Source organism: Nerophis lumbriciformis, linkage group LG26, assembly GCF_033978685.3.
Source record: "Nerophis lumbriciformis linkage group LG26, RoL_Nlum_v2.1, whole genome shotgun sequence".
In the NCBI taxonomy this organism is placed as follows: Eukaryota; Metazoa; Chordata; class Actinopteri; order Syngnathiformes; family Syngnathidae; genus Nerophis; species Nerophis lumbriciformis.
Genome location: NC_084573.2, coordinates 25115848 through 25127500, shown reverse-complemented (window position 1 = coordinate 25127500; position 11653 = coordinate 25115848). Strand labels below are relative to the sequence as shown.

Sequence of the window (11653 nt, the reverse complement as noted above, 5' to 3'; positions counted from 1 at the left end):
CCCAAAAATGCGACTTATACTCCAGTGCGACTTATATATGTTTTTTTTCCTTCTTTATTATGCATTTTCGGCAGGTCTGACTTATACTCCGGTGCGACTTATACTCCGAAAAATACGGTACTTAGTTTATAACCTTGTCAAATAATATGAAACCATTATGAAAGATTATTATGGATTTAATACATAAACCTTAGGCTTAGGTCCGGTTGATTAGAAAAATAACTACTAATCAAATATACTGCATAAGATGGGACTCATAAATAACTGACAAAGAATACATTTACTGCCAATTATGTTGTGCAAAAAAGATTTATTTACTAATTAATGTTTCTTAAATAAATTGGCCATAAAATTTAAGGGCAAATGAAAATGACAGTTTCACCACTTTCGTCATAATTTTTGCGCTTAATTAGCTTCTCTGACGACTTATGTTTGTTTGATATTGTCATTACTGCCACAAGTGGTGGAGAAGTGTGTTACAACTGAGTACTGCTTCGGCACCGCAGCTGAGAAACATGTTTTTTGGCGGCCCTCTAGGTGGCGCTCGCAGCAACAATGGGTTAGGAATACACTGCAGGAAGGCAGCCATACTGAAAAATGTTTGTGCTTTTCAACTTCCAGTCCCTTTTTAACGCTGCCGTACCAAAATCCTCTTCTCTGCTGCTTTTAGAGAAAACTGCGCAGTAAAACTTGATCGCCGCTCCAATAACTGCTGCGATAAAAAATGTTAGCTTGTAAAGAAAGTGATGGAATTTTCCTCTGGTAGCACTCTGGCCCTTTGCTTGATCACCGCGTGATTACGGCTGTGGGTGAAGGTGTGTGTTGGTTCCCGCGCATGATCGAGAGCTGCAATTAGGGGCATAATTATTGGCTGTAACACACACACGTAGTGGACTCAAACGCTATAAACACTAATGCACTAGTGCACAAACAATACAACGTCAAACACGATCACTTATAGATAATGAGGCAAGAAAAATACTGTACCCACTCACAGTGTGGATGTACTTGTGTTTACCGGAAGCCGTAATGCCATTGCATCCACGTTTTAAGTGTTAAATTGGCTTTTAAATCCCAGCGTGTAATTACTGTATACGGCTGTGGCACATGCATACACACATGCGGTACAGCTGTTCATTAGCCTGATAGCGCTTTGCTTCTTCCTTGGCACTAATCACATCATGTTTACTTTTCAACTGAGGAAAAGAGACTGTGCACGCCCACACACACATCCACCAGTGTGAAGTTTCAACTTGCTTTTAATCCGATTAAATTTGGAGACCCAGCGACAAAGTACTGGTCCTCCATCATACAGTACATCCATTATGTTATGGATATGATATATTCCCCTTAAAACAAAAGCATTGACAAATACCTTAATAGCATTTATCTTACCTTGTTTTTAATTTGTATTTTAATCAATCCTCATTTAGGAGAATTAGTCCACTTTCAGTGAGTTTTATTTCACGAGACAGATTTGAGTGACGTTGAACAAGATCATGTGTCTCTAAAAGGGAACTGCACTTCTTTTGGAATTTTTCGTTGACAATCAATGTGAAAGACATGACGACGGATGTATTTTTAAAGGGGAACATTATCACAATTTCAGAATGGTTAAAACCATTAAAAATCAGTTCCCAGTGGCTTATTATATTTTTCGAAGTTTTTTTCAAAATTTTACCCATCACGCAATATCCCTAAAAAAAACCTTCAAAGTGCCTGATTTTAACCATCGTTATAAACACCCGTCCATTTTCCTGTGACGTCACATAGTGATGCCAACACAAACAAACATGGCGGAAAGAACAGCAAGCTATAGCAACATTAGCTCGGATTCAGACTCGGATTTCAGCGGCTTAAGCGATTCAACAGATTACGAATGTATTGAAACGGATGGTTGTAGTGTGGAGGCAGGTAGCGAAAACGAAATTGAAGAAGAAACTGAAGCTATTGAGCCATATCGGTTTGAACCGTATGCAAGCGAAACCGACGAAAACGACACGACAGCCAGCGACACGGGAGAAAGCGAGGACAAATTCGGCGATCGCCTTCTAACCAACGATTGGTATGTGTTTGTTTGGCATTAAAGGAAACTAACAACTATGAACTAGGTTTACAGCATATGAAATACATTTGGCAACAACATGCACTTTGAGAGTGCAGACAGCCCAATTTTCATCAATTAATATATTCTGTAGACATACCCTCATGTCAGCAGGCCAGGGAAGCTAGGGTCGATATTCTTCTCTTGACGGTGTGAGCCAAGACATCCAGGGGGTTTAGCTCGCTCGTCTGCGGGAACAATCTGCCGCCATTGCTTGCCGTGCTAGCGAGGTCCTTTGTCCCTGAATTGTTCACACAATCCGGCAGATTCAATGGGGGTCTGGCGGCAGATTTCTTTGACTTTATCGTTGGAAATGCATCTGCTTTGAGTGTCGCAGGATATCCACACATTCTTGCCATCTCTGTCGTAGCATAGCTTTCGTCGGTAAAGTGTGCGGAACAAACTTCCAATTTCTTGCCACTTTCGCATCTTTGAGCCACTGGTGCAACTTGAATCCGTCTCTGTTCGTGTTGTTACACCCTCCGACAACACACCGACGACGCACATACCTGTACCCTTTTTTTTTTTTTTTTTGCGGGCATGACATTGCTGGTTTTACAAGCAGAAGAGCATGTTAGGCAACGCACACGCACAGAGTACTTACAAGCAGACACAGTGTGGAGACTGAAGAGAAAGAATGGACGCATTTTGGCTTAAAAACTAACGACAAAGGTGCAGCTATGACACTGAAGCTAACGTCCATCCATAGTCGGCAGTGTTTTAGCTACTTCTAAATCACTAATCTTTGCCTCCATTGCGACAAATAAACTATGTTTCTCACAAGTTTCATCCCTGCAGGACGAGGAATAGCTAAACATGCTTCACTACACAGCGTGATACAATTGCTAACACAAGCTAGCGGTCCTGAATGTAAACAAAAGGGTGGGTCTACACAGATTGATTGTAACGATACCGAGTACAAAAGCCGTATCTAGTCAATACTACTATGATTACATCAATATTTTTTATCGTCAACATACTTACTTACTTTTTTTTTTTTTTTTTTAAATTATGTTTATAAACTCAGGAAATACGCCCCTGGACACATGAGGACTTTAAATATGACCGATGTATGATTCTGTAACTACTTGGTATCGGATCGATACCCAAACTCGTGGTATCATCCAGAACTAATGTAAATTATCCAAACAACATGTAGATATAACATGTTGAAACAGAAAATTACCAGATATTAACAATAATCTAACAATTAGATTAATAATCCATTTTCTACCGCTTGTCCTTCATAATTTTGACAAAATAATATAATGAGAAATGACACAATATGTTACTGCATACGTCAGCAGCCAAATTAGGAGCCTTTTTGCTTACTTTCTACCTAATGACAAGTTGTCTCGTATGTAAGCCAAAATTGTTCTTTGATAGCAATAAGAAACATATGTTTAATGTACCAGAAGATTGTTTGTTAAAATAAAGCCAATAATAAAAAATGTTGTGGTCCCCTTTTTTTTTTTTTTTTAAGTATAAAGGAATCGAAATACATTTTAGTATCGTAATATTGGTATCGGGGTATCGGGACATTTCGAGTACTTAGTAAACACTTATGCTTTGAAAAGCCTCTTAAACTAAGTTATATTAGTACATTGTTTGATTTCTTTGCTTAATCCATTCCATAATTTATTCCACATACTGATATATATATGATATACTATACTTCAGGTTTTAAGTGTTGTACGTGCATACAGATGTTTTTAATTAAATTTTTCTCTGAGGTTATATTTCTCTTTTGTTGAGAAGAATTGTTGCACTTTCTTGGGTAGCAGGTTATAATTTACTTAGTACATAATTTTCACTGTATGTAGCTGCACCAAGTCATTACATTTTAGTAAGTTAGATTCCATTAATAAAGGATTTTTATGTTCTCTATGTCCAACATAGAGTGGAACATTGATTTGCGAACTAATTGGTTTCTGAACAGGGTTTCTAAGTCGAAAAGTTTGTATAGTGAAGCAAATGCCTTTGTAACAAACAATGTAAATGTAATTATTGGGTTCTCTCGACAAAAGTCTATATTTTAGTTAAGATTTAATCACTTTGAACACAATACACAGAGCATCCGGAAAGTATTCACAGCGCTTCATTGTATCTACATTTTGTTATGTTACAGCCTTATTCCAAAAGAAAATAAATTCATTGTTGTCCACACAACACAACACACCATAAAGACAATGTGATTTTTTATTTTATTTGCAAATTTACTAAAACTGAAAAATGACATGTACATAAGTATTCGCAGCCTTTGTTCAAGACTTTGTTGATGCACCTTTGGCAGCAATTACAGCCTCAAGTCTTTTTTGAACACGATGCCACAAGCTTGGCACACCTATCTTCGGGAAGTTTGGCCCATTCCTCTTTGCAGAACGTCTCAAACTCCATCAGGTTGGATGGAAGTGTTGGTTTCCATCCAGGATGTCTCTGTACTTTGCTGCATAATCTCGTCTAGGGCTGGGCGATATGGACGAAAAAGTATATCTCGATATATTTTTACTTAAACACGATATTCGATATATATCTCGATATTTTTTCCGGTGAAAGTATACATATAAAGATATTAATTTTTGAGCGAGATTCACTGAAATTGAAGTGAATGACAACTGTACTGTAAACACTTTTATTAACCCAGTTAGTCAAGATGGGTATTTACAGCACATGAAAAGAAACTGTTTAAATAGCACAGAATTACATAACATAAATAAAATAGATAAATATTCTTTCTAAATAATATAAATAACATAGCTGTGCAAAGAATACAAAATGTATCAAACTCGGATAAAAAAATAAATTTGCAGGCAGGCACTTTTTAATTCCCAGTGGACGATGTAATGGACTGTCACACACGTACGGTTATGGTCAGCCAAGTAAGTGACTTGACTTAATTGTGCAGCTATCATCTTCCTCACTTCGGCATACATTTTGGCAGCATTTCTCGCGCGAAATATGCCCGGCTTGGCAACTGGACAACAGTTTTGATTTGGGCTTACATGGTAAACAACTCAAATGAATGTTTTATCCAGACGCATACATTTGTCCAAATGTGGCCAAGTAGACGCATTGTGGGTTTCCTGGACGTCGTCTACATTGTTAAAAGAAACATCTAAGAAAGAGAATCCCTCTGCCATCTTCCACTAGTTTTTTTAATATGAAATTGCCCCCTTGAAAATTCCCTCTTCCCTTGTACGACTCTCTCGTCGTCATTTGGGATGTCTGCTGTGATTTCACTTCCTGGTTTCATGACCCGCCCTATCTTGCCTCTGATTGGCCTAATCTCAACCAATCGTGACGCATCATAGTAAACAACCAACCAATCATGGATGTTCTTATCATACTTGCCAACCTTGAGACCTCCGAATTCGGGAGATGAGGGTTTGGTGTTAGCAAGGGGGGGTATATTATAGCGTCCCGGAAGAGTTAGTGCTGCAAGGGGTCCTGGGTATTTGTTCTGTTGTGTTTATGTTGTGTTACGGTGCGGATGTTCTCCCGAAATGTGTTTGTCATTCTTGTTTGGTGTGGGTTCACAGTGTGGCGCATATTTGCAACAGTGTTAAAGTTGTTTATACGGCTACCCTCAGTGTGACCTGTATGGCTGTTGATCAAGTATGCCTTGCATTCACTTATGTGTGTGTGTAAAAGCTGCATATATTATGTGACTGGGTCGGCACACTGTTTGTATGGAGGAAAAGCAGACGTGACGACAGGTTGTAGAGGACGCTAAAGGCAGTGCCTTTAAGGCACGCCCCCAATATTGTTGTCTGGGTGGAAATCGGGAGAAATTTGGGAGAATGGTTGCCCCGGGAGATTTTCCGGAGGGGCACTGAAATTCGGGAGTCTCCCGGGAAAATCGCGAGGGTTGGCAAGTATGGTTCTTATACGTGCAAGCACGTCTTGGAAGGAGAAGGGGAGGGGTTTAGTAGCCCATGAGAAGGAGTTGGGAGCGGGGGAGAACAAGGAACACAACAAATAAGCGGTGTGTGGTCATTTTAACGTGAAAATTTTGTCTTGTTTAAAAATATATCTATATATCTTACAAACTCGATATATCGCCCAGCCCTAATCTTGTCCTGATATGTGAATCCCACCTTCTGAAGTTAAAAACCTAATTAAGTTTTCACATGTGTATTAAAAAGCTGGTTTCAACCAAATCCATGCTGAATATCTTTTTTTAAGTCCATGTAAAAATAGCGTGTGTGTGTGTGTGTGTGTGTGTGTGTGTACGAGGCAGTGATGTTGGGTTTAAGGTGGGCATGGGGGCCCTTTCGCAGTCTTGTGTATGGGGGCTCAGAATTTAGCCCCTGATTCCTACAGACATTTATTTATCACAGTTTCAAATGGAGCACAGTAAAATGGGATATGCTCTACAGCTAAAATGGACTCATTTGGAATCTTTCCTCCACATTGACTAAAACCTAAACTTAATCTTATAACAACCGTGTGTTCGCTTTCGAGAACCACTAAATACTAACCTTCCTTCTTCACGGTCTCGATTGTTATCAGATACTTTTCTCCATTCTTCTTTGTGTGCAGTCCTCCGGTCCAAGGCTGACGAGTTAAACCGGATGTTGGCCCGCAAAGACGGAACGCCAGACAAAAGTGTGACGCAGATAAAGGAGGAGATTCAGGCCATGCTGGTCGAGATGAGGAGGCGGCAGCTTGGAGGGAAGAAGAGCATTGCTGTGGAGGAGATGGAGTAAGAACACACATGAACCTACACATATTTAGGACTGCTATTGTTTTTTCTTCCCCCAAAAAACTGCACTGGCACAAAAAAGTCATTCTAATTGTATTTACTTCATTTACATACTCCTGTAGTAGCCATGGTGGTCAATGCAAATCAACCGCAGTAAATTCATAAATTGTATTTAAATATTTGTAATGAAATCATTTATAAAAATTATAATAATTAATTTTTTTTTTTAAAAAGCTAATAAATTCAATCAAACTTTTGCTCCATTTTATTTAAATTAAAAATAACTACCGTATTTTTCGGAGTATAAGTCGCTCCGGAGTATAAGTCTCACCAGCCGAAAATGCACAATAAAGAAGGAAAAAAACATATACTGAAAGTCACACTGGAGTATAAGTAGCATTTTTGGTGAAATTTATTTGATAAAATCCAATACCAAGAATAGACATTTGAAAGGCAATTTAAAATAAATAAAGAATAGTGAACAACAGGCTGAATAAGTGTACGTTATATGAGGCATAAATAACCAACTGAGAACGTGCCTGGTATATTAACGTAACATCTTATGATAAGAGTCATTCAAATAACTATAACATATAGAACATGCTATACGTTTACCAAACAATCTGTCACTTCTAATTGCTAAATCCCATGAAATCTTATACGTCTAGTCTCTTACGTGAATGAGCTAAATAATATTATTTGATAATTTACGGTAATGTGTTAATAATTTCCCACATAAGTCGCTCCTGAGTATAAGTCGCACCCCCGGCCAAACTATGAAAAAAACTGCGACTTATAGTCAGAAAAATACGGTACTTGCTATAAAAACATTTTAATTAACTAAAAAAAGTGATGGGTCAAGCAATGCTGAAGCATTAATGCATTATGAAAGGAGTGATACTGTGTCCCTCCATGTGTCACTTTAAGAAAAAAACATGCGATCGATACTGCTGCTGTGTTGCTTGACTGTGAAGCGCCAAACTGTTTATCAGGAAGTGCTTTCGGCTCATCACTGACAATTATAATAAACAACTAGAAAATTCCCGCAGACATTTTGATGGGCCTGCTATCAGTGCCCTGGATTTCTGGCCGGGGGTCGCTGGAAGCCGCCGTGCTTATTAGATGGTGCCGAGTGTCTGAATGCGTGAGTTTTAGGTGTAACTGTACAAAATGTATAAAACAGTAGCATGTTTACATAAAAATGCTAACACTTAGCATGTGTGCTGACGATAGCATGCTAACAGTCAGCATGTTTCATATACTGAGTTATATGACTCAAAGGTGTGTGGCTGCGGAAATAGAAAAAAAGTGTAAAATTAGATTAAAAAGTTAACTCGCTTAAGTTAGCTTGCTAGCATGCTATCGTTTGCATGCTAACAGGTAAAAAATGTCACATAACGAAGTTATATGACTCTGGTGTAAGCATACTTGCCAACCCTCCCGAATTTTCCTGGGAGACTCCCGAATTTCAGTGCCTCTCCCGAAAATCTCCCAGGACAACCATTCTCCCGAATTTCTCCCGATTTCCAACCGGACTTAAGGCACCTCCAGGTCCGTGCGGACCTGAGTGAGGACAGCCTCTCGTCACGTCCGCTCTTTACTTCATACTTCAGAACCGACTCCTACACTTGTTGTTAGGGTGCGCAATACAACGTAAACCGTTGGCCAACCAAAAAGTTACTTTTTGGTTGGCCAACGGTTTAAAAAGTAACCACAGAACACTATAGTGTCTGTGGTTACTTTTTGGTTGGCCAACGGTTTACGTTGTATTGCGCACCCTGACGGCAAGTGTGGGAGTCGGTTCTGAAATATGAAGTAAAGAGACGTAAGTTCGTCACCTCGCCTGGTTATTGACTCCAACCCAGAATATTACACTGCTCATACCTATGCTCCTTCAAAGGCTGTGCTACTGGCTGCAAAGCATTGCACTTTCAAATACAACAATGAGTAGAAAGGAGTGTTATGTCTGTATATGTGTAAATAAATGAACACTGAAATTCAAGTATTTATTTTATTTATATGTATATATATATATAATAAAATACATATTTATATATAGCTAGAATTCACTGTAAGTCAAGTATTTATTTTATTTATATATATATATATATATATATATATATATATATATATATATAAGAAATACTTGAATTTACGTGAATTCTAGCTATGAATTTACTCCTCCCCCTTAACCCCGCCCCCTGGCCACGCCCACCCCTACCCCCACAAATTTCCCGAATTTGGAGGTCTCAAGGTTGGCAAGTATGGGTGTAAACGGTTGCACAACTAGCTCAAAAATTTTGCATGCTACTTTTAGCATGTTAGCAAGCTAATGTTAGTATGCTAACAGTTAGTTTGTGTCACATACCAAGTTATATGACTGTAAGGTGTATGGCTGGGGAATTAGAGTAAAAACTGTAAAATTAGAAAAAAAAGTTAGCGTTTTAATGTTAGCGTGCTAATGTTAGCACACTAACAGTAAACAAGAGTCACATACCAAGTTATATGACTGTTGGGTAAACAGTTCCAAAATTAGCTCAAAAAGTGAGTATGCTAATGTTAGCATGCTAGTAAGCTAACGTGAGCGTGATAATAGTTAGTTTGTGTCACATACCAAGTTATATGACTCTAAGGTGTATGGCTGGGGAATTAAAGAAAAAAACAGTACAAATAGCTAAAAAAGTAAGCATTTTAATGTTAGCATGCTAACATTAGCATGCTAGCAGTTAACAAGTGCCACATACCGAGTTATATGACTCTAAGGTAAACGGTTGCAGAAATGCTGTGTTGCTTGACTGTGAAGCGCCAAACTGTTTATCAGGAAGTGCTTCTTTCGGCTCACCACTGACAATTATAATAAACAATTATATTTGCTATCTATTCATTGTATTTGCAGGTCAAATGTAATACCTTTTTAATCCAGTAGAAGGCAGACGACCATTGTGAACACTAACACGGTATCAGTGCAGTGTCAACACAGCTATTGAGTTTGCCACACACTCACTGAGGCACCAATTATTCATCACTCGTTTTCAAGAAAAAAATAACTTTTACCATTTTATGATCAAAATGATCCCACATTTTGGAGTGTTTTCTTCTTCTTAGTTCCAATTAGATAGCGACAAAAAACAATGCCAAACATGGCACCCCAGTCCTCATCAGTGCCGTGTCAATGCAGGTAGTGAGTGTGCCACACAATCTTTTAAATGTTTGTTTAAAAGCTGCTTTTTGGAATTGTGTCATCACTTTAAACAAGCACTGCACAATAATGTTAGCACTGATGCTATTGCTAACACAGCTTTAGAGGTTTACCTGGCTGGTCCACCAGTATTAAAGATCAGTAATAGGACATCTGGGGTTGACGTGGCAATGACAAAGAAATTCTCCTTTTTGAAAAAGTAATAATTTAGGGACATTTACAAGAGTATTAACATCAACAAACTCGTAGTATTGCTTTACTTTCAGTTTAGTTAACATTTGAAGTATTCTTAGGTCCCAGCCATGCCTTGTGATACTTTAATATATTAAAAGGTAAATAAATACGTGCCAAATGAACACATCCTACATTTCTACTCCACTTTTTTGCTGATTGAAGTCTTTTCGGCTTTTTCAATCAGTAATCTACTCTCCTCGTCCATCCATCCGTCGTCCTCTCCCACTTTATCTCTTTACCGCATTAAATGTTGACGAGGTCGATAAGTTAATTAAAGCTATGGCTGCCTGGGGAGACGCAGACATAACGAGGCTTGCATAAAGCAGAGGCAAGTCTTGACAGATGGACAGTGTTATATTGGGAGTCGCACTAAAAAGCAGAGTTTTATCACCCTGTCCAGTTCCAATGCTAAACTTCCCTAATTAAAAGAAACTCATTCTTTCAGGTTATGTTTGATTTTTCAAATAATGGGAAAATATATTGTGGGTCATCTTTCAACATTCACAATACTTTTCTGAGTGAACACATGGACCTGAATACAAGATGACTGCTCTTTTTCAAGAGCCATTTTAGGACAAATGTTTTTTTTTAGGACAAAACTAAATTACCGGTAGTCATGTTTTTAATATCAATAAAATAAGATGTGGTAGACTGCAATAAACAATTAGATCACACTTCTTTAGTCTCAGATTTGGAAGGAAAGAGAGAAAAGTTGTGACTCGCTTGGGAAAGATGTTTGGTTAGTTTAAATGTACAAATCTCTATTTTTGAGACATTTTTCTGTGAAGGGAAACAATATAAAATAATAAAGTATGTATAATAAGGCTAAAGACCCCAAAAGTGATGGAGCACGGACCCCTACTTGTACAGGGTATCTTGTAAAAACATGTTTTATATTAAACTTGTCATAAAGGCACCTTGTTATTGTGCAATACTAGGATATTCAAATAAGAACTAATGCTGTTAATAGCTAGCTTGCAAATAGTGTGTTAATTGCTAGCTGGCAATGAGTGCGCTAATTGTTAGCTGCCAACTCATGTGCTAATCGCTTGCGGGCAACTGATGTGCTAATCGCTTGCTGGCAACTGGCACACTAATCGTTAGCTTGCAAGTGGCATGCTAATCGCTTGCTGGCAACTGGCGGGTTAATTGCTTTCTGGCAACTGGCACGCTAATTGCTAGTTGGCAACTAGAGTGCTAATTGCTAGTAACCTTAAAAGCTAACAGGATTACAATGATACATTTTATGTTTTTTATTTTAAAACTGCAATACTGGCGTGCTAATCGTAGCTGGCAACGGGCGCGCTAATTGCTAACGGGCAACTAATGCGCTACTCGCTGGCTGGCATCAAGTGCACTAATTGCTAGCTGGCAACAGGGCCGCTAATTGTTAGTTGGCAACTAGTTTGCT

The 11653-nt window shown here is 38.5% G+C and overlaps 1 protein-coding gene across 4 annotated transcripts in view; it reads left to right on the top strand.

Annotated features, from left to right (window-relative positions):
* Window positions 1–11653, top strand: part of lama2 (laminin, alpha 2) — a 498600-nt gene that overhangs the window by 371955 nt on the left and 114992 nt on the right. For all 4 annotated transcript variants that reach the window (XM_061987117.2, XM_061987118.2, XM_061987116.2 and 1 more), the window contains exon 39: window positions 6647–6809. In XM_061987117.2, coding sequence (XP_061843101.2) covers window positions 6647–6809 — 163 coding nt within the window. The remainder of the gene's footprint in view (window positions 1–6646; window positions 6810–11653) is intronic.